At 39.2% G+C, this 23976-nt stretch overlaps 1 protein-coding gene across 1 annotated transcript in view; it reads left to right on the plus strand.

Annotated features, from left to right (window-relative positions):
- LOC125233570 (guanylate cyclase 32E-like) overlaps positions 1-23976 on the plus strand; it is a 221132-nt gene that overhangs the window by 57581 nt on the left and 139575 nt on the right. The window contains exons 4-6 of the mRNA XM_048139626.1: positions 2871-2895; positions 4843-4851; positions 20379-20533. Coding sequence (XP_047995583.1) covers positions 2871-2895; positions 4843-4851; positions 20379-20533 — 189 coding nt within the window. The remainder of the gene's footprint in view (positions 1-2870; positions 2896-4842; positions 4852-20378; positions 20534-23976) is intronic.

The following is a 23976-nucleotide window of genomic DNA, read 5'->3' on the forward strand; positions in this document are numbered from 1 at the left end:
AAGTCGGAGCTGTGGCCTTTTTAGTTGCCTCACCTTTTTTGACAATCCGGGGGTGATTGTCGGGAGAGCTTCCTTTGCCTACCTGTAGGTGCCTAGGTTAGACTAGTACTGTTGGTGTTTTACCTTGGTGTTGTTACGCAGCATGTTTCATGTCGGGGGTTTATTCATATTTAATTTTAATTTTGTGGTTATTAAACTTTACGTACTTTAGGCCAAAATGCGATTGCGAAAGGATTCACAGGCCTAGCACGCTAGAGTGATATATAGCTTTTCACGTCGGTGCCTAAGAAAGTGCGAAAAGGACGCACCGATGCTATAAGCATGCTTATTCTAGAAGGCCCACTGCCCACTGGACTCATTTTGCGGTGACTGGCGGGAGCATGCACAAAACCGTGACGAGTGGCGGAGAACAAAGCAAACCTTTCCTAAGCAGACGGACACAATATAAGCTATCAAAGAAATGACTGTATCTACAAGATTACATCACTCCAGGATATGTGTACCTGGCTAAAGTCTCATACGCTCCCTAGCGTATCGTAGATATCTCTCTTCCCTATTGCGAGGAACCCGCCAGCTCTTCGGTAATCCATTTTGTCAAACAGACGCTTCGGGATACCCATCTTTTTTTTTTTTTTTTTAGTATGAATAGGTAGACGTTTGACCACGATCACACCTGATGGTAAGTGATGATGCGGTCTACGGTGGATCACGCTTACCTATGAGATACCTATTTACTCTTGCTTTAAAGAGACCTGGATTGTACTCATGTGGGAACACAGACTCAGGCAGGGCATTCCACTCCTTGGCGGTTCGCAAAATAAATGTTGAAGCGAAACGTTTAGTGCGTATTTTTGGAATACTAACCGTGAAGCGATGTCGCATTGCCGATTGTCTGGTGGTCCTAAGGTGAAATGGGGACGGAGGAACAAGGTTGTACAGTTCCTCAGCGCACTCTCCGAAATGTATCCTGTAAAATACCGATAAGCTGGCAACCTTCCGACGATGCTCCAGGCTATGAAGTCGGGAATTGGTTAGCTCGTCGTCATTGATGATTCTCTTGGCCCTCCTCTCGACTGACTCGAGCGCCGCAAGCTGGTATTTCGCTGACCCATCCCACAGGTGAGAACAATATTCTACACACGACCGGGCTTGTGCTTGGTAGAGGTCGAGCAGCTGCCTAGGTGTAAAATAATGCCTCACCTTATTGAGGATGCCCAGCTTTTTTGCAGCCATCTACAAAAAACTTGTGCGCGCTGGGACCCTGTGGGCCTAGAGTTTTAACGATATGATAGTTTGATACCTACGTTTCGGTCCCAATGTGATATTGAGATCAAACGAGCTCTAAAGTTTTCCCATGTAAATTAGCAGCTTCGTACCTATTGGATGCTTTTGGTAGCTCTAGTTACGAGCTGTCACCTTTATTTTGCTAGGCAGAGTAATGGTAGGTGGACCAAAATGTTAACGGAATGGTGGCCGCTAGCAAATGTAAGAAGTTCCTGGCATCCGTTGGCTCGTTGGGTCGACGACATCCGAAAAACTGCGGGTCACAACTGGATGAGATTAGCTCAACCGGGAGAAGTGGCGTACTAGAAGAGAGGCCTATGCTCAGCAGTGGGCGTAAAAGGCTGATATGATGATGTATGATGATGATGATGACCTTTATTTTACTTGACAATAGAGGCCATTGAAAATTTTAGAGAAATTGAGTGGAAAGTTATCTATTTGACGTTTAAATAAAAAGTTTAAGGTAATTGTGTACTATTGTAGGTGTAGGGTGTTGGTACATATTTTAGTTTTAAGTTTATCGCGAATATCGCGATCATAAACATTTTGGAAGATTGATAATTGATAATACATGTACCTAGGCTGTTCAAAATTCTACCTATAATTCTACCTACCTAACCATATATATTTAAAAGATAGGTTTCCCCTCCCCTCGCGCCTCGCTCCGCCCGCGCGGCCCTCTAATTAGTTGTTGACACCTATGACAGACTGTTATAAGACATGTGCGAAAACGGTTGTGCTTCCTTGGTGAATTGTGGACCCCAGCCAATCCTGCCTGCAGTTCCTGACTCCCGGAGAGAAGGTTAGTGCATGTCTTTGACCACCTGACAGATTTTGGTATTTCTATTTTGCCCCCTCGTGTCCGTTCATAAACATAGGCCATTCGATACCGATTGGATTTTGTTACCTGTGCACTATTTTACAAAATACATATTTAATAAAATGTTCTAACAGAGATTCGTGAATAAATAGTTAGTAACCTTACCCTGTAGAAGCAAGAAGCGTTTTAAAAGTTGATAAACCTGAAACACGGGCGGATATTAAGCTGCAAAGCTACGTACATACGAGTGGCTCCCTTTCGAACTAGTAACATAAACATGGAATTTTGAACTAAATTGGTTCTTGATGAAATTGGAATTGAGTTCCGTGCGACTTTGAGAACTTGTAATATGCTGTGTTAAGGTCATCATAAATTGTATGTGTCTCTAGGACACGTAACGACTAGTCATTATGTAAGTCTACATCCTATGTCTGAAAACTCTGAAAGCCGCAACTCATCGTTCAAAAACTGTAACAAAAGAAATTTCATAGTATACACTTAGTATAATAGTTTTTTGAAATACCTATACATGTAACTACAATTTAAACAATGAAACAAATGAATGAACATCATTATTACAAGTTTTCTCCATTGCATTTATCAGAAATTCCAATAAATCAATCATCATAATCAGGGTGGCTAGCCGAATGGCACAATCGCTCACGAAACGCTCACGAAACGAAGCGCTAGTAGATATCTATCTCTATCGCGCTTGCGTATTGGCGCGACAGAGCCAGCGGCGTATCGCTTTCGTTTGGCGTCGGAGAAATGCCATTCGGCTACGGGGCCAGGCATAAGGCCTCGTACATCTTGACAGATGATTTAAACAGCGTCAGAATGCGAGAGACAACTCCTCTTGTGACTATATAAATGTAGATCTATCCGGGAGCGACATTTGAACGTCCGCATTTCTTACATTTAAGTTGAGACCCAATCGCCGAGGAGACAGTATCGCGACTGTGTCTTTTTGCACGCTTTACGGCAGTCTTGAAACCGGCATATAAGCATGGTCACGCGATAAATTATAAAATATCGCACTTTACAGATAGTGCGATGGGAAAGGGCCTGATGTTTTATCATTTATCGCGCGACCATGTTTCTCTGCCTGGTGTTGACGTGGGTTTCTCTACCTTTTGAGACGATACATCTCCACTCATTGCGGTTCGATGCAAGTTCCTCCTACATTTTACAGTCGATGCCGAACGCAACCAAGTCACGATTTACGCAGTCCCTCAAATGCGACTTGGCTAAGCATAGTCTTCCTGGGCAAACGAGTGCTGCTCATACGGTGCACGTGCCTTAGCCATCTCAAACGTCTCTGTTACATTACACTGGAAACAATACAATGTTTACAGATGTAAATACAATTTCCTTCTCTGTATTAATAGAACGTGATACTCGTAGTATATCGCTATTGTGATACAAGTAATTAAGAACACGGATTGATATGGTTTCAATTAGTTTTCATCTTTGAAAAGTCAATTCTGGAACGGAACAAAGCACGTCGAATCTATAATTAGACTGGTTTGCTTTGATATAAAGGTAATTGACTTACTCATTATCATGTTCACGAATAATTATTAGAAGGGAGAGATGGTTCTACTAAGGTACAGCGGGGCAAACCTGGACTATTAGGGGGCAATTGTAACTAATCCATTTTTTCCATTATTACACTATGATGTTGAGTTCTACATGTATGCACTGAACACGCCTACCACATATAACTGGTGGACACTCTATTTAATAATGCAAATAATAATATTGTTATAAAACATGGTAAAAATGGACAAGTTACATTTGCGCCCAGTCGAGATTTGCCCCGCTGTACCTTATATTAGAATCAAGTTAGGACGCATAAGTTTGTCTTGCCTTTGTAATTTTGCTTATCAATTAAAAATAGAATAGTATGGCGCTTCATCTATAATAATTATAATAATAATTAACCGCTACAGAAAGCGTGTGGACCGATTCCAGCAGAATCGTCTTTTTCAAAGCGACCAAAGGAAAGTATACCGAAGGTGGTAGGAAACCGACCCTCGTGTGTCTGACGTGCGGCTACCGGATGCTACTGCCATGTCTGATTTCTGGCGTAGCATCTGGTCGGTGCCCGTCGAACACACGGAGGGTGAGTGGATGACCGTTGTCGAACGCGATTGCGAGAATATCGAACCTATGGGGGCTATCACCATCAGCCCCGACGACGTAAGTTGTGCTACTCGTACGGCCCAGAACTGGAAAAGTCCTGGACCGGACGGATTGCACAACTTCTGGCTAAAATGGTTTCGATGCTCGCACTCGCGTTTGGCAACGCAATTTCAACAAGCCTTCGATCTTGGTTCTCTCCCACCTTCCCTAACAACTGGTGTTACTTTCCTGCTCTATAAGTCCGATAGTACCACGGAAGCAAAAAACTACAGACCCATTACGTGCTTGCCTACACTTTACAAGCTCCTTACATCCATTTTGAGAGCAAAAATTAACGCGCATATTGTCGCTAACAACATTCTGGCTCCCGCTCAAAATGGATGTAGGGTTGGGTCCCGTGGTACTAAAGAGCTCCTCCTCATAGACATGACCATCTGCCAACAAGTTCGGCGGAACAGGGGGCCATCTCGGCGGCTTGGATTGACTATAAGAAGGCCTATGATTCGGTGCCTCATTCATGGCTGAGAAGGGTATTGGAGCTGTATAAACTTGATGCAGCTTTAATATCCTTCCTGGCTGCATGTATGAGGCAGTGGACCACAGTCCTTCGTCAACCAGGAGGCAGGGATGACCCCCCTGGCCCGCAGGACTTCATAAGGATTAAGCGAGGAATATTCCAGGGTGACAGTTTGAGTCCATTATGGTTCTGCCTAGCTCTGAATCCCCTCAGCACGCTGCTGAAGGATTCTGGGCTAGGTTGCCGGCTTCGGAGAGAGGGTGAAGTCATCTCTCACCTTCTGTACATGGACGATCTCAAACTATTTGCACCGAACACCCAAGACCTGATGGTGCTATTGAAAACCACAGAAGTTTTCAGTACCGCCATCAGAATGGAGTTTGGTGTCGATAAGTGTGCGGTCATGCATGTACAGCGGGGGAGGTTGTAAATTCAGAAAATTTACAACTTTCTGAGACGATGTCGTTCAGATCTATCTCTGAATCAGAAACCTATAAGTACCTTGGTATGTCACAGTCGTTGGGTATTGAGGATGTTGGCATTAGACGGTCGGTGAAGGAGCGCTTTTTCAGTCGGCTCACAAAAGTCCTTAACAGTCTTTTGTCAGGAGGCAACAAAGTGCGCGCCTTTAACGCCTGGGTAATGCCTCTACTCACATACTCCTTTGGCATACTACGGTGGACCCAGACTGAGCTGGACGCCCTGGATCGGAGGGTCCGCTCACTGCTTACCACGCACCGTATGTTACACCCGCGCTCGTCTGTTATGAGATTGTACATCCCACGGAAGTGCGGAGGTCGAGGCTTCCTAAACGCCAAAGATCTCCACAACCGTGAGGTGTACAATCTCAGGAATTACTTCCTTAACAACGAGTGCGGGATGCATCGTGATGTGGTGGCAGTGGACGGAAACTTCACGCCGCTCTCCTTGGCGAAACAGAACTGGCGGAAACCTGTGGTACTAAGTACTGCGGACCGCAAGGCGGTATGGGAGAGCAAGCAGCTACACGGGCGGTTCTACAAGGCCCTCACGGGACCCGATGTAGATCTGCTCGCATCGGTGAACTGGTTACGATTCGGGGACCTCTTCGGAGAAACCGAGGGTTTTGCCTGTGCAATTGCGGACGAAGTTATGATGACGAACAACTACCGGAAATATATCCTGAAGGACGGTACGGTCGACATTTGTCGGGCATGCCGCCGTCCCGGAGAGTCACTCAGGCATATGAAGCAGAATCAGCAGAATCTATACTAGGTTTTGCCGGCGGCTTCGCTCGCGTTAAATTCGAAAATTGCGGAATGCTCCATACAAATGTCCACCCCCCATTTTAGGGAAGTGGGGGATTAGAAAGAGATAATAAGTAACCTACATATGTCACAGAAACAACAGAAGGACAAACAAACAGACACACACACTTTCCCATTTGTAATATTAAGTACCTATGGATCGCGTTGGCAGCAAGCAGTTAAAAAAATGTTGTACGTATACTATTGTTGATTTATATTTGCAAGGATATTTATGGCTATTCTTATACCAACAGTACTAATAACGAGTAGGTGTCCCAAAAGTGGACCGAGTAAATATTTCGTTAGTAGGTCAGTTTACGCAATAGACTCAAGATCAAGGTCACGTATCCACCCTATTATACATATGTCGCAGTAAGATAGATAAAGCCGTTATATAGTTATAACCCTAGGGATATAATTATATGTCGTAACATTAGTTAAACGAAAGCGATTAATTGCTATATTACTAGGAATATAACTATAATGCGTTACTAGTTTAGTCATATAATTATATGACTGGATTAAGTTTAGTGAAATGATTGTAGGCAGGAGTGTTTGTTCTAACGTCAGTGACGGTGTTGTTATTCCAAATCGTCCCGCTATACGTATTATAAAACACTGATTTAAACTTTCACGATTTTTACACACATTGCAATTGCAAACGGGACTTATGAGTAATACGCGATTAAGTCCCGTTTGCAATTTTAAATACCGTATTATAATTATATTCCTAGTAAGATGGTTATGAATCGCTTTTGTTTAGCTATGTTACGTTACGGCATATAATTATATCCCTAGGGTTATAACTATATACCTCCGCCGCACCGCCGCACTCCTGCCTACAATCATTTCACTAAACTGAATCCAGTCATCTAACTATATGACTAAACTAGTAACGTATTATAGTTATATTCCTAGTAAGATAGCAATTAATTGCTTTCGTTTAACTATGTTACGACGTATAATTATATCCCTAGGGTTATAACTATATAACGGCTTTATCTAAGGTCAGTGTGGAGAAGACCGTCTACCCGGAAAGACCGTCTATTGACTATAACTTTTGTGTTTATATATCTACGCCTCTCACACCTCCGAAGGTATACCAGTTTTTCATCCTCAAGCCATTGGTCTTCAATACATATACCTAGGACGAACACTAGTTAACAATAATCTTGATTTGTGTTTCGAACTCGAACACCGAGTTCAACATGGTTCCGCAAAAAATTAAAATAAAATAGAAGCAGTCGGAATATTTGTATATTGTATATGTAACGTAGACATTTAATAACCGTTCTTTCTGACTAATACTATTAATCTACTCAAAACGCGCTCAATTTCTATTTTTATGTTCTGAAATATGTAACTTAGAAATTGTGCCTACTCAGAAAGTCCGGCATAAAAGAGAAAGGCAAGACCAGCATATGATAAACAAGGAGTTGCCAACCTTTTTTAGGCTTTATTGGAAATAAGTCTAGTGTAAACGATATCAATAAGTATGTAAGTACGTTTTTGGCTTATTAATATTTCAAATGAGAGTAGGGTTTCAAGTTGGTAATTATTTTTATAATCAGCATTACCCAACACCCAACTGAGACCGTATAAGTACCCTTAAAAACGGTTTCGACCGACTATTTTACGGCTACCCGACCCTTAATTGACATTGCTGACTGTCACTTTAACACAAAAGTCGTCATGGGTGTCATCAAATACGTTTTCGGGGGTGCTGATTTAAAAATTAAACACCACTTTGGAATCTGACATTGCTAACTGTAACTTTGACACAAAAGTGGTCATGGGTGTGGTCAAACAGGTTCTCGGGGGTGCTGATTCCAATAACCATTACAGCCAAAAAACTGTTTGATGACACCCATGAAAACTATGTCAAATTCTAAATTTATCATTAATTTAGGAATCAGCACCCCCGCAAACGTATTTGACGACACACCAGACGACTTTTGTGTCAAAGTGACAGTCAGTAATATCAGATTCCAAATTGGTCATTAATTTTGAAATCAGCACCCCTGAAAACATATTTGATAATGTCTGGGACATTGCTAAGAAATGTTACCAAACTATTTCACGTACCTAATATCCTATTACCTTTACTTAATATCCAAGTTTCAAAAACAAATAAGAAGTTGGATTTATATGAGCCTGTAATATCGTGACTAAATTGGACCTGAAAAGAAAAGGTTATGAACCCCATTTACGGGACATATGCCGGTCTTGCCTTATAAATGGAAAAATGCTTATATGTTTAAAATTTCAACGTTATTTTATTAATTATCTAGCACATTCTGCCCTGTTATTACGTAAAATAACAATGATCATGGTTTTAGAACCTAGTCTCATATGAAATTACGCGACAACAAGCACTAGACGGTCTTCCCGTGAGTACCGCGGGGGGACGGCCAACCCGCCGAGCCTTAAAAAATGTGATTATTATCACTTAAAATTACCATATTTCGCCAAAATATTATAAAATCTTTGTAAAATATAATATTTGCTATCCCATAGGACCATGCGCATTACGCCAGACTACATTAATTATAGAGTTTTATCCACTCAAACTTTATTTCAAATAAACTATGCCGGTCTTGCCCGCACTGACCTTATCTTACTGCGACACATATATATCGTGTTAGCGTCAACAAACACTGCCTACGGTTCCCATGGGAACTAAAGCACCATTACCTTTTATTAGGTAGATACTTGTTTGTTTCGCACTTACTTTTCTATTTTTAATCCACTAATGTATTGGTACCTATGTACTTTCATTAGATTTTACTTAGTTTTCTCCGTGGTGTTATCTATAAGTAGAACCAGGGGCGGCTCACTCTGCGATTCTATCGCCGCGCTACAAGTACATGCTGGCGGCCGCGAGTTCGCGGCCTAGTCAGGGGTGGCGCGCGTTCTCACGGAACACGTTCGCACTTTTCATTGTTACTTTACGTCGCGAGTTTTTATTAAGGTTTTCAGTACAGATGGTGTTTTTTTACGCACTAGTGCGAGAAGTGGTTCATTATATGCCAGGTCAAAACTTCGGAGGCTCATCTGTACTGAAAAACGTCGTACGATACACGTGCGAAAAGGAAATTCGTAACTCGTGTCGATTTAAAACACTCCCTTCGGTCGTGTTTTAATTTATCGCCACTCGTTTCGAACTTCCTTTTTACACTTGTATCGTAATGTACTATCATCAAAGTGAAAATATATTCTTGTAACTTTGCTAAATAGATCAGTCAATGAATGCTCAAAAGGGGGGTCTAGGTGGAATGGCCGAAAGCAGAAAGTTTCACTACGGGATGTTGTTAGGGATAGTCAGGAGACATACATACTAAAAGTCCTCGGACTTTGGACCTGAGCTCGAAGAGGGGGGGATGAAAAAGGTCCCATTTTTTGGTTTTTTGCTCATATTTCAAAAACTATGCGTCATACGAAATTTTGGTTTACTACATTTTGAGAGCTTATTAAATTCTCTATAACTTTGAGCTAGAAACATTTTTTCTATTCTTAGCCGTTGTCTAGGTATGAGCTCCTAAAAACTGACAATTTTTAAAAAATCGTCATCCCCCCACTTTTTACTTCATACATTGCTCCATATCTTGAAAAATATTTAACTTAGACAAAAGTTTTCTTCAGAAATCTTGTAGACCATTCAATCACCTTTCATAATATGTGTACATATGCTTATGTGTCACGTACCGTTGAATAATTATACGACTTTTAAAAAAAAATTTCAATTTGAGCAATTTTTTCAGTGAACGAAAAGAAGCAACAAATATTAATGTATGTAATAAACATGTAAAATATGTATTTAATGAACAGGATTGTATTACGATGCTGTATAAAGGCATTTACATGACAGGCAACAATAATTATAATTAGCTACACATAAAAAAAAAATTGCCCAGAAGACAGTTTATTAGTAGTATATCGATACCTCCTAAGTAGTTATACTTACTGAGACTGAGACAAGTGACAATTTTCAATTTTACTAGGTACATTTACCTTCCATGGAAAATTCATGCTGAAATTCGCATTAGTTTTGGAAATAAAGTTTTCTTCAGAAATCTTGAAGACCATTCAATCACCTTTCATAATATGCGCACATATGCCCGTGTGTCATGTACTGTTGAATAATTATACGACTTTAAAAAAAATCAATTTGAGCAATTTTTTCAGTGAACGAAATGAAACAACAAATGTATGTGATAAACGTGTAAAATATGTATGTAATGAACTTGATTGTATTACGATGCTGTATAAATGCATTTATACAACAGGCAACAATACACTTAACTATACATAAAGGCCTTCTCACACCCACATCTACCACTACTACAATCTGTGGTGCACCGGCAAAATATTAACTTCAGTATTTCTTCCGGAGCAGCTGGTGAGTACTTTGGTTTGCACATGAATCAGTAAGTTGCTTTCGTTCCGTGCCCATCCCCATTGCTCAGCATAAATATCGCATCCAAGCCAAGTCTGCACCTGGTGGTATGTGCGGAATGAGTGCTCCATCGCTTCTCCTTCAGTTGGTGGGAGGGACGAAATGTCTTGTTTTATTTTAAATAGATACGGACTGGAGGCAACGCTGGTATCTAAACTCATACAGAGAGCTCCATATACCATCTAAAAAAGCAAACACTTTCACTGTCTTTAATGTCAGCAGATGATGCAGAGGGATTCGAAAATACAGGGGGTTTTCAAATAAAGTTTGCAGAAACCAACTTACTTCTACGAAATGCTGCTGAGCTGGTGTCACATCCCGTGAAGGCATGTAGAAAGAGTACGTCCTTTAGGCCTATCTGTTGCATCTCCTGACTTGAATAATGGGCGGTAGGGAATTTGCCTCTGTTATAGGTTTAACTAACATAATGTCTTGGTCTGGTGGAGCCGATGCGGACCAACACTGAGGGAGCAGCGATGGAGCACTCATTCCGCACATACCACCAGGTGCAGACTTGGCTTGGATGCGATATTTATGCTGAGCAATGGGGATGGGCATGGAACGAAAGCAACTTACTGATTCATGTGCATATCAAAGTACTTAGCAGCTGCTTCGGAAGAAATACTGAAGTTAATATTTTGCCGGTGCAACACAGATTGTAGTAGTGGTAGATGTGGGTGTGAGAAGGCCTTTATGTATAGCTAAGTTTATTGTTACCTGTTGTGTAAATGCATTTATACAGCATCGTAATACAATCAAGTTCATTACATATTAATAGTTGTATCAGTATCAGTATTCCACACTTTTTTTACCTCCCTATACTATGACTGCACGGGGTACAGGTTGTGCATGTGACTTGTCTCAGTATACCTACACTGTTCGATATTAAAGAATATGTTAGTTTCATCAGTATACGTCACTTTATTTCCAAAACTAATGCGAATTTCAGCATGAATTTTCCGTGGAAGGTAAATGTACCTAGTAAAATTGAAAATTGTCACTTGTCTCAGTCTCAGTAAGTATACTTAGGAGGTATCGTATCGATATACTACTAACTGTCTCCTGGGCATTTTTTATTTTATGTGTAGCTAATTATAATTATTGTTGCCTGTCATGTAAATGCCTTTATACAGCATCGTAATTCCATCCAGTTCATTAAATAAATATTTTACACGTTTATCACATATATAATATTTGTTGCTTCTTTTCGTTCACTGAAAAAATTGCTCAGTGACATTTTTTTTTAAAGTCGTATAATTATTCAACGGTACGTGACACATAAGCATATGTACACATATTATGAAAGGTGATTGAATGGTCTACAAGATTTCTGAAGAAAACTTTTGTCTAAGTTAAATATTTTTCAAGATATGGAGCAATGTATGAAGTAAAAAGTGGGGGGATGACGATTTTTTAAAAATTGTCAGTTTTTAGGAGCTCATACCTAGACAACGGCTAAGAATAGAAAAAATGTTTCTAGCTCAAAGTTATAGAGAATTTAATAAGCTCTCAAAATGTAGTAAACCAAAATTTCGTATGACGCATAGTTTTTGAAATATGAGCAAAAAACCAAAAAATGGGACCTTTTTCATCCCCCCCTCTTCGAGCTCAGGTCCAAAGTCCGAGGACTTTTAGTATGTATGTCTCCTGACTACCCCTAACAACATCCCGTAGTGAAACTTTCTGCTTTCGGTCATTCCATCTAGAATCGTTCGTTGACCAAGCTAAAAATTAAATTTGCTTTGTCAGTAAATTGGTAATATAGGAAACCATGACTTGTTTCCAGGTCGAGTGTTAGGAAGAATTTTTTTATTAAATTTTGAGAAAACATTATTAATATTTTTTCATCACACCCGCACTTTAAATGTGCTATTGCACGCAGGCGGAGCGTGAGTTAAAGAAAAATTGTTCTCCCAAGGGAATAATGAAATTTCTTGTACCGTACTTAACTTTTTTACATCTATTTACATATTTTTTACATTGCGAGTGTGATGAAAAACATTGTGTGTAACTCGGGGAATATGAAGTATGCATCAGAATGACTGACCAAAATGGCAGATCGATGTTGGAGTACCATTAGCATTTACTACCTATTTGCTACTACATATTTACTACCTACATTGACACATTTGCTACTAAGTTAAAAAAAGATTTTCCAAAAATAAAGTGGGCAGTCATTCTGACGTCAGGATGACTGCCCAAACTGAGTATGTCGGGGTTGGACCCCTTAATTAGCAACAATGTATGTACAATGATTTACTACCTATTTGCTACCTACACATATATTTTTTTCAGATTTTTTAGTTAAAAAATAACGATTTTATGAGCAAAGTATTATTTTTAGGGATTTTTTCCATAAAGTGGGCAGTCATTCTGACGTCAGGATGATTGCCCAAACTGAATATATCGGTGTTGGACCCCCTAATTTGCATCAATGTATGTACTATAATTTACTACCAACGAAGTAAGATAAACATGGAAGCCGCCTTTGATTAAAATAGCGGAAGATACGGCACGTCAATACTAATTGTCAGCTAATAAATGGCATATAAATGGCACTACACACTACTACATACAAGAAGACCCACACAGCTATGTAAATTTACGCTATTGAACGACAGAGACACACCGATTTATTACGACGGAAGTGCGAAAGAGACAAACGCGCGCATCGAGATGAGCCTCTTTCCAAGTGTCATGTCAAAGCTCTTTAATAAAGATTAAAAAAAAATGTCATTGCAAAGAATCAAGAAGCGTCAGCAGACAAATTGGAGTATAAGAATTATGCAACATATTTTTTATGAAAACAAAATAAATTACTTATTATTTATTACTTTACTATTTTGCACTGTGGAGCGATGTTTGGTTTGGTGTAAGTAGGGTTACCAAAAAAAAAACATAATTATGAGTATATTTTTTTATATTTATTACGTCTTATTTTTAAACTAAATTATGAACTTATTAACCAAAATTTAGATGAGGCACTTTTTGCCACAATTGTCAACAATATCTTATTTGATACAGACATTATAAAAAAGCGCGTGGAGTTCCTCCGCGCGAAAAAAGTGAAACTTCGTAAAATTGAAATGAAAATATAAGAGCTATGACATGTATCTCACTTAGGGATTAAAAAAAAACATGAAAAAAAAACCAGTTATTTTTTTCTGGAGTATGTTTTTTTCTATAGTACGAAATCTTAAAATTTGCAAAGCAGTTAATTAAACGAATTTAATCAAATAACTTAAAGTCCTGGTCTTATAAAAGTAACATTTACGAAATGTGTAGTTGGTAGTTATCACTATTTACTGTTGGCAACACGACCGCCTCTCCACTCTCCACGCTGCACGTAGCATCGGGGATTCCCCAATAAACGTTTGTATACTGAATGTTAATCGTATTAAAATGTACGTTATTGTTATTGAAACACGTTACAATACAAGTCACGAAAAACCGTTATTGTCGAATTATTTGTTCATGTGAAAAAAAAACATATTTAGAAAAAAAAAACCATGGTACTCGGTTTTTTTTTCATAATTCTGAAAAAAAAACATTTGTTTTTTTTTTCTATTTGCAACCCTAATCTCACTCACAACACACTATTACTTTTTGAAAATATGAAGTGGCAGAAATTGATAGAACTAAAATTGTGACCTCATATTTTTTCTTTAAGACAAACTTTATTAAAATTGCTTACGATAGGGTACTTTCCTATACTTAGAATAATAGTTATTTACAAAACTTTTCCCCTCACTATAGCGAGAAAAGTCGAGGCGTCCAGTCTGGCTCTTGTCGTTGTTTACGCACTACAATAATAAGCCTTTTGTGTCTGACAAGTTCATCTCCAGGAAAACTATCTAAACATCCAAATTATAAAAAAATCAATTATTTTTGTAGTCGGTACCAGACCTGTTCGTCGCCTTGCTATTTCCTGTTTGCCCCACCCAACCATACGCAGGCTGGCCCCGACTCCAAAACCCCTATCCCAATCCCAATCCCAATCCCAATCCCAATCCCAATCCCTATCCCTATCCCTATCCCAATCCCAATCCCAATCCCAATCCCAATCCCAATCCCAATCCCAATCCCAATCCCAATCCCAATCCCAATCCCTATCCCTATCCCTATCCCTATCCCTATCCCAATCCCAATCCCTATCCCTATCCCTATCCCTATCCCTATCCCTATCCCAATCCCAATCCCAATCCCAATCCCAATCCCAATCCCAATCCCAATCCCAATCCCAATCCCAATCCCAATCCCTATCCCTATCCCTATCCCTATCCCTATCCCTATCCCTATCCCTATCCTATCCCTATCCCTATCCCTATCCCTATCCCTATCCCTATCCTATCCCTATCCCTATCCCTATCCCTATCCCTATCCCTATCCCTATCCCTATCCCTATCCCTATCCCTATCCCTATCCCTATCCCTATCCCTATCCCTATCCCTATCCCTATCCCTATCCCTATCCCTATCCCTATCCCTATCCCTATCCCTATCCCTATCCCTATCCCTAACCCTAACCCTAACCCTAACCCTAACCCTATCCCGTTCCTGTCCCTGTACCTGTCCCTGTCCCTGTCCCTGTCAAATTATCATGCTAGGAGGTGAACTTTGAAAAATCCTTTCTTAGTGGTCCTCTAAGGAACTTCCGTGTCAATTTGAAATCTCTTGAACCAGAAGTAAAGATAAAAACTAAACCTATACTTATGGCTATTTTGGATTATGTTATATTTTATTTAAGTACCATATTTTATTTTATTCTATAACTTATTAACAAAATTAACATAAAAAGTACATATTAGTAGTTAACTTAAGACAAATAAAATACAATTAAATTAAAAACTAATCTAAATTAAACTAAGTCAACTTAATAATTATAAAGATATATACATAATATACATATATGCAACTAATGGCTATTTTGGATATTTTAACCCCATTGCACAACAACAGGGGAGAAAATTTCTTTTCCACCTCATTAGATTTTAAAATCGTTGTACCTATTTATCGTGTTCAGCGACCCGATAAACCATAAAAACGATACCCATATTGTGTTTTTGACTTTACCCCCTTTTCACCCCTTTAGGGGTAAAATTTTCAAAAAACCTGAAAAATGTATTTAGTCATATGTCTTTAGGAATCCTCCTATGAAGTTTCGAATAAAATAGTCAAACTAATCTTGTTTCCCCATACAAACTTTGAACCCCCATTTCACCCTTTTAAGAGGAGAATTTTGAAAAATCCTTTCTTAGTGCTTCTCTACGCCATATAAGGAACCTATGTTTCGGCTGTGTGTTGATATATTATGTCAGTTAGTCAGGCAGTCAGTTTCTTCTTTTATATATTTTTTGATATTTAAACCCCATTGCACTACAACAGGGGAGAAGGTATTTCACTTCCGCTTCGTTAGATTTTAAAAACGTTGTATTTATCGTGATCAGCGACCCAATAAACCGTAAAAACGATACGTGACGATACCCATATTAGTTTTTGGACTTTATCACCCCCTTTTCACCCTTTCAGGGGTTAGATTTCAAAAAACCTGAAACACGTCTTTAGTCATATGTTTTTAGGATCCCTCTTGTGAAGTTTCGAATAAAACAGTGAAACTAACATTGTTTCCCCATACAAACTTTGAACCCCCATTTAACCCCCTTAGGAGACGAATTTTGAAAAATCCTTTAATAATAGGAAAATAAGGAACCTACGTGCCAAATTCGACATCTCTAGGACCAGCGGTTTCGGCTGTGCGTTGATATGTCAGTCAGTCAGTCAATATCTTCTTTTATTTATATATTTTTTTGATATTTAAACCCCATTGCACCACAACAGGGGAGAAGGTATTTCACTTCCGCCTCGTTAGATTTTAAAAACGTTGTATTTATCGTGATCAGCGACCCGATAAACTATAAAAACGATACCCATATTGATTTTTTTACTTTATCACCCCCTTTTCACCCTTTTAGGGGTTAAATTTTCAAAAAACCTGAAACACGTATTCAGTCATATGTCGTAAGGAATCTTCCTGTGAAGTTTCGAATAAAATAGTCAAACTAATCTTGTTTCCCCATACAAACTTTGAACCCCCATTTGACCCCCTTAGGAGGTGAATTTTGGGAAATCCTTTCTTAGTGCTCCTCTACACTATATAAGAAACCTACGTGCCAAATTTGAAATCTCTAGGACCAGCGGTTTCGGCTGTGCGTTGATATGTCAGTCAGTCAGTCAGTCAGTCAGTCAGTCAGTCAGTCAGTCAGTCAGTCAGCTTCTTCTTTTATATATTTAGATAGTCACGTTCAGGTTGTTGTCAGTCACCATCTATTGTTAACAGGTGTTAAACGTAACGTTTCATTTTATAAATTTTACCTTTTCAGGGCTGGTTTTTCAATCGCCAGATAAATAATATCTGTCAGATAAATGTCAGCTGTCACTGTCATTTATACGTGTGATGAAAAGGATAGTGATAACTTTATCTGGTAGATATATTTATCTGGCGACTGAAAAACCGGCCCTTAAATATGTAAAAATGTAATTATTTATAGATGTCGCCACCGAAAGATAATAACATAGAACACTACTTTCAAACAAAATGCCAGCCGAAAAGTGGTTCCAAGATCATAATACGCCGTACTGACACCGGACCACAGGTCACGTCTATTTCTATTCTACAACCTTCTAAATTAACACGTTTAGGGACGCTTAGTGACTTCATCTGTCATAGACCAAAGGAAACAAATGTCTACGCGTATGCTATACCATACGTGTCCACGAATGTGTTCAGATTGGCCATTTAAACCACTATGCCGGTGACACAATGTCTGTGATCAAAATAATCGAACTCCTATGCCACTGACACGTACGTGTGTTTTAACAAGTTTACTGGCCTATGTCGGCCGCACAGCAGGCAGGCAAACATGATCGCGCGATAAATAATAAAACATCAGGCCGTTCCTATCGCACTTACTAATAGTGCGATAGGGACGGCACGGTATCGCGCGACCACACTTGCTTGGCAGATGTGTTTAAAAACTTCATATCCCTATACCGCTGGCATAGGAATAAAAAATTGACTTATGCCAGTGGCATAGGAATGAGAATTTAGTATATAGTATATATTTAGTAGGCATTTAAGTAGTAAAACAGTGCCGGGGAGAAACGCTTCGAATAAAATTATACAAAAATGAAAGTTTTTAAATATCAATGGCTATTAAAAATATTGCATAACATCATCCCCATACAAAAGTAGCTCGTACAAAATAAATCGAAATAATTATAATCCTCGCCAAATTACACATGAAACTTAATCCCATATTTTTCTCCGTATTTGTTGGAACGACTAGCACATGATATTACAAAACAGTACGGCATATTCTTTTTGTAAACATATATTCTAAATATGCCATACTACGACTGTTCCGACTGGCCGCCATTAGCGCACTGACAAGCTCCGTGGCACAATTTTGAGGCCCCGCCTACCGTGGCACAATATTCGTGGGGTCATTTTTGAGAGCTCTTTAGACATCTAGGTATATTAACAATCGCTGTTTACTACCTATTTGCTACCTGCACATATATTTTTTCAGATTTTTTAGGCAAAAAATAACGATTTTATAAGCAAAATGGTTTTTTTGTAGAAATGTGTTTCATAAAGTGGGCAGTCATTCATATATCAGGTTGGACCCCCTAATTTGCAAACATTCTATGTCCTATGATTTACTACCTATTTTCTACCTACATTATATACCTATATATTTTCATTATATTCAGATTTTTATTTTTTTATAATAAAATCTGAAAACTTGCAAATATTATGTAGGTAGGCGAATGGGGCCTAACTACATAATATTTTCGATTTATACAAATTTTTATTTATTTTATAAAAGAAAACTGAAAACATACATATATAATGTAGGATATGTATGCATCCAGATATAATGCAGGATATAATCCAGTAACTTCCCGCTATTTCAAGGAGCGTTTCACTTATCTTAATTCAATTAGGTCCTCTCAAAAATTTTGCATCTTCATCATCCAAATTTTATAATAATTATAATCGTTCATTTACCTACTTTTCAGGCTATTCAATTCTACTGTTGACAGGCTATTGAACTCTTAAGATGTTCTCAACTTATTAACTATTTTATATAGAATCTTAAGGATTGATAGGTGACACTTTATAAATGAAACATAGTAAACTCAACTGCTTCGACACTGTGTTGATGAATCGGTCAGTCGATCAGTCAGAACGGAAATAACCGTCCATCTGCCTGTCCCTTCTTACAATGACTTAAGGAAGCGCTAGTAGCGTAGCGGTAAGTACGTGCGACTTTCGTTCCGGAGGTCGCGGGTTCGAACCCCGGCTCGCACCAATGAGTTTTTCGGAATTTACGTGCGAAATATCATTCGATATCTGCCAGTAGCTTTTTGGTGAAGGAAAACATCGTGAGGAAACCGGACTAATTCCAATAAGGTCTAGTTTACCCTTCGGATTGGGAGGTCAGATGGCAGTGGCTTTCGTAAAAACTAGTGCCTGCTCCAAATCTTGGGATTAGATGTCAAGGCGGACCCCAGGCACCCATGCATGCGTATAAAACAAGGAGGATGATGATGATAGAAAATCTTAAGGAATTAGTATCATTCCCTTCCTTGGAGTTTATGAATGACACTATTGCTTGTTTCATTATTTCATATTTTCATTTAGGTAGGTACCTACTGGTTAAACTTGTAATAAAGCACTTAATGTATGATGTACGATGCCCACATGAGAAGAATTTTATAGATACATGTGCGTAGGTAGGAACATTATGCATATGTATATGTGTCACCGGCGTAATAGTAGTTCGATTATTATTTAGATGAAAACGCTGTCACCGTTATTGATTTTTTTCTACTCCCTTAGTGTTATTCGTCATTAAAAGTGTCGTGCATATAGATCTTTAAAACCTTGCATAAAAGATGCCAGCCCCCGGCCGGCTCCCCGCGCACCCACGCATACGATATAGCCTTTAACGCATTGTTAGGAAGCCTTTAATGGATATAGCGTTGGTACGCGGGAAGCCGGCCGGGGGCTGGCGGCGGCGCGATGGAGTGCGAGCGACAGGTTGAGTGCAGGAACAGTGAGAAGGCCTTTGCGTCAAAATACGGGAAACAGTGTGAACTTCACGAAATGTATTCCAGAAAACTATTAAAAACTAAGTGCGTGCTCGTAGAAAAAGTATTGTATGCACCGGTGTTTAACTGAGTCAAAAAATACCCGTGGCGTCTTTTAATTAACAATTTTCGGCTTCGCCTCAAATTAGTACCCACACCACGTATATTAATTTTGACCTCCTTTAAACGCCGGTTGCATAATAGTTATTTGTTATACAAGAGTGCAAAGTTGTATTTTAAACGCAGAGTGTGGAATTGAAAAACGAGCAAGCGGAAGGACTCTATAGTTGAACCACGAGCGAAGCGAGTGGTTCCAGAATAGAATTCTGAGCTTGCGAGTTTTTCAACACACGAGAAGTAAAATACATTTGCACTCGTGTGTAACACAAAACTTTTCCCCTCACTATAGCGAGGAAAGTACAACGCAAAAAACGCGTTTATCACTGCTTCCAGTAGTTCCATAGACCGCCTGTGGTAAAACATCTTCATCACTAGATTAACCACTTTTATCAATTTTAAAGCAGAAAATTTTCCTTTATTCAAGATCAAATTACTTTATTCACTAGTGGATAAAATGCGTTTTTACCCGCTGATATTAAAGGACAAAACACGTGTTTCCGAGCTAGTGAGGGGAAAAATACTATAACGTTAGTTATTCTTTTGTTTCAGAAATGTGCCGACGATAGCCCAAAGCGGGACGACAAGACAGGCGAAGCGGGCGTCAGCCTCGGCTGCACATTCGCCCGGACCCTGCCCCCGGCCTTCAAGATTAGCAAGTCCGTCATGGCGCTGCTGAAGGCTTTCAAGTGGAACAAGTTCGCCATCGTCGCTGGGGAAGGGGTCGCTGCGCAACAGAAAGACGCTATTAAGGTACATTTTTTAATAGTCCAATGTCCATAAAGTCTGTCTGATGAGCAAAGCAGCATCCCTCAAATCCCTCCACATAATATTATCCCTTGAAGTTTCCTACCAGTCTCTGCCAGAGGCGTCAAGTTCGTCCCACCATCTCTGGAGAGGTCAACAGTGACGCCTTACGATTTCTGGTACGTTCGGATCGAACCTGGGGGCCGATTTTTGAATCTCGGCCATTCGATTTTGTGAATATCGTTCAATAATATCTCCACTACTAGCGATTTAAATTCTACTAACAGAATCTATTCTGCTCGTTTTCTAAAACGAGTGGTCATTACCATTATTACGTCCATTTTCAAAACTAGCATTACGTCGCTTTCCACAGACTTTCGAACGGCGAATTCGTGCGTTCGAAATGCAAAAATCGATCCCCTGCCCACGGTACTTGCTACTAGAACAAAAATATACAATATCTCTGATGTTTATGCTCGAATATTTAACGTGTTCCAAAATGTAGTATCCTATAAATATGTTAATTTCATATTAAAAACTTACCGCTCTCGACAGTTATTAATTAGGTCTATTAAAGTGACTTTGATATGAATCCATTGGGAAATTATGCTCAAATTACTAGCCTTTGAGAGCTCTGAAAGCTTCATGTTTATTTAACCTTTCACATTTAATTACTAGGACTATGTCCTAAATAAACTGCTGGCTGACTGACTGTGTTAGTCTTTTCGGAGCTAGGACTTCTTATTAACACGCTTTTATTAGGTCGTCGTGTATGTAACTAACTATGTAATGGAATCTAAGGAGGCTAATTTAACCATCTTCCAAGGATCGTAGCGTAATGAAAATTGGCAGCTGTATGTAGTTCTGATGACAATACAATAATATGGTACTGTTGAACAGATCTGATGATGGAGCCGGAAGATATGAACTGGAACTACATGATGGAACATCGTATCATAGCTGTTTTTGGGTTTCTTAGAAAAGTCTTGTAATGAACTTTGACTACGATTAGGTTTCAAGGTCTGATGATGGAGCCGGAACATATGAACTGGAACTACATGATGGAACATCGTATCATAGCAGTTTTTGGGTTTCTTAGAAAAGTCTTGAAATGAACTTTGACTATGATAAGGTTTCAAGGTCTGATGATGAAGCCGGAAGATATGAACTGGAACTACATGATGGAACAGCGTATCATAGCTGTTTTTGGGTTTCTTAGAAAAGTCTTGTAATGAACTTTGACTAGGATTAGGTTTCAAGGTCTGATAATGGAGCCGGAAGATATGAACTGGAACTACATGATAGAACATCGTATCATAGTAGTTTTTGGGTTTTTAGAAAAGTCTTGTAATGAACTTTGACTACGATTAGGTTTCAAGGTCTGATGATGGAGCCAGAAGATATGAACTGGAACTACTAAAAAGATCAACGTAGTATTTAAAATAAGTTGAGATAGGGTTTACTTGAGACCTTTAAGAGCAAATAAAGGGGGGCTCGCGCAAAAAAGAAAATTCAACGTAGTATTTAAAATAAGTTGGGTTAGGGTTTTCTTGTGACCCTTAAGACCAAACAAAGGGGGGTTCGGGGGGCGAAGCCCCCCGCAAAAAAAAAGATTAACGTAGTATTTAAAATAAGTTGGGATAGGGTTTTCTTGAAACCCTTAATAGGAAATAAAGGGGGGCCCCGCAAAAACGAAAGATCAACGTAGCACTTAAAATAATTTGAGTTAGGGTTTTGTTGTAACCCTTCAGAGCAAACAAAGGGGGGCTCGGGGGGCGAAGCCCCCACAAAAAAGAAGGATCAACGTAGTATTTAAAATAAGTTGGGTTCGGGTTTTCTTGTGACCCTTAAGAGCAAATAAAAAGGGGGCTCGGGGGGCGAAGCTCCCCGCAAAAAAGAAAGATCAACGTTGTATTTAAAATAAGTTGGGTTAGGGTTTTCTTGTGACCCTTCAGATTAAATAAAGGAGGGCTTGGGGGGCGAAGCCCCGGGGCAAAAAAGAAGGATCAGCGTAGTATTTAAAATAAGTTGGGTTCGGGTTTTCTTGTGACCCTGAAGAGCAAGAATAAGGGGGCTCGGGGGGCGAAGCCCCCTACATAAAAGAAAGATCAACATAGTATTTAAAATATGTTGGGTTAGGGTTTTCTTGTGACCCATAAGAGCAAATAAAGGGGGCTCGGGAGGCGACCCCCCCCCCTTCCAAAAAAGAAAGATCAACGTAGGATATAAAAAAGGTGGGTGTGCCACTGAGCATGTCGCGAAGGTCTACAGATCCCTGAGCCACTATCAGTATTTTAGTTGCTTAGCAAAATGTCGCGTCCACGTTCCATATCCAGGGTCAACCCACATAAATATACTAGAGTGCGACTGAGAAAATTCAACCCTTTGTCTTTTTCTCTGTAAGATGAAATCCTTAAGTTCTGTATTTCATTAATCTTCAAATTAGCGCACCACTATGAAAAAAATTTCGCGCTCGCTACGCTCGCCATTTTTTCCCTACATGCTAAAATTTCTTCCCAAACCTGCCAAAACTCAAATTCTCTCAACCAACCCACACAATCCTAATCGATTGCACAGGCCGGCACTGGCTCCTAGTGATTTCAAGTTGGGCATCTACCGTGCACAAGATGCAAGGCACTACGCAGTGGTGTACTTAGGGTCCCGTACTTTTGCGGTTGGACAAGCGCATGTGGCCCTGAGTAGAGTAAAATCACTTAGTGCTCTCCAGATAGAAGAGCTAGATTGTTCTAAGCTGACAGGTAAAACACCATGCAATACAGACACAATGGCGGAGATGGAGAGAATGTGGGCTCAATAAAATATAAATTGAAATAAAAATAAAAATTCAATGAATCAATCAATGACTTTATTGCGATAAACTTGGTACCTATAGACATCAGGTGGTATTAATTATTATTAAATAGCAATACGTGTTAAGCCACAAATGGCTTGCGAAATTCGCCTACTTGAAATAAAGTTATGTTTAAATTTTAAAGATATTTCACTATTAACGACTAAAAAATATAAAATAAATTTATAGTTTAAAAAAACTAGAAAAACACGCTTTTATAAATGCACGTAAAAGCCAAAAATAAATTATGGATCGTTCAAGTTGTCTCTATTTCTGGGATGAAGAGTAAACTATGTGCTTTTAATTATAATATTTGATTGTAAAAGCGTGGGGCGCTGTAACAGGAAAAACTTTTTGTATAACTTGCTGAGAAATCAAATTAAGCTATGTTACGAGAAGCAGTTTACACAGATTGGCGCGCTAACTGGACTTGCAGCAGGACTGAAGCGCCCCACGCTTTTACAATCAAATATTATAATTAAAAGCACATACTTTACTCTTCATCCCAGAAATAGAGACAACTTGAACGATCCATAATTTATTTTTGGCTTTTACGTGCATTTATAAAAGCGTGTTTTTCTAGTTTTTTTAAACTATA

This window comes from Leguminivora glycinivorella, chromosome 14, assembly GCF_023078275.1.
Source record: "Leguminivora glycinivorella isolate SPB_JAAS2020 chromosome 14, LegGlyc_1.1, whole genome shotgun sequence".
Lineage (NCBI taxonomy): Eukaryota > Metazoa > Arthropoda > Insecta > Lepidoptera > Tortricidae > Leguminivora > Leguminivora glycinivorella.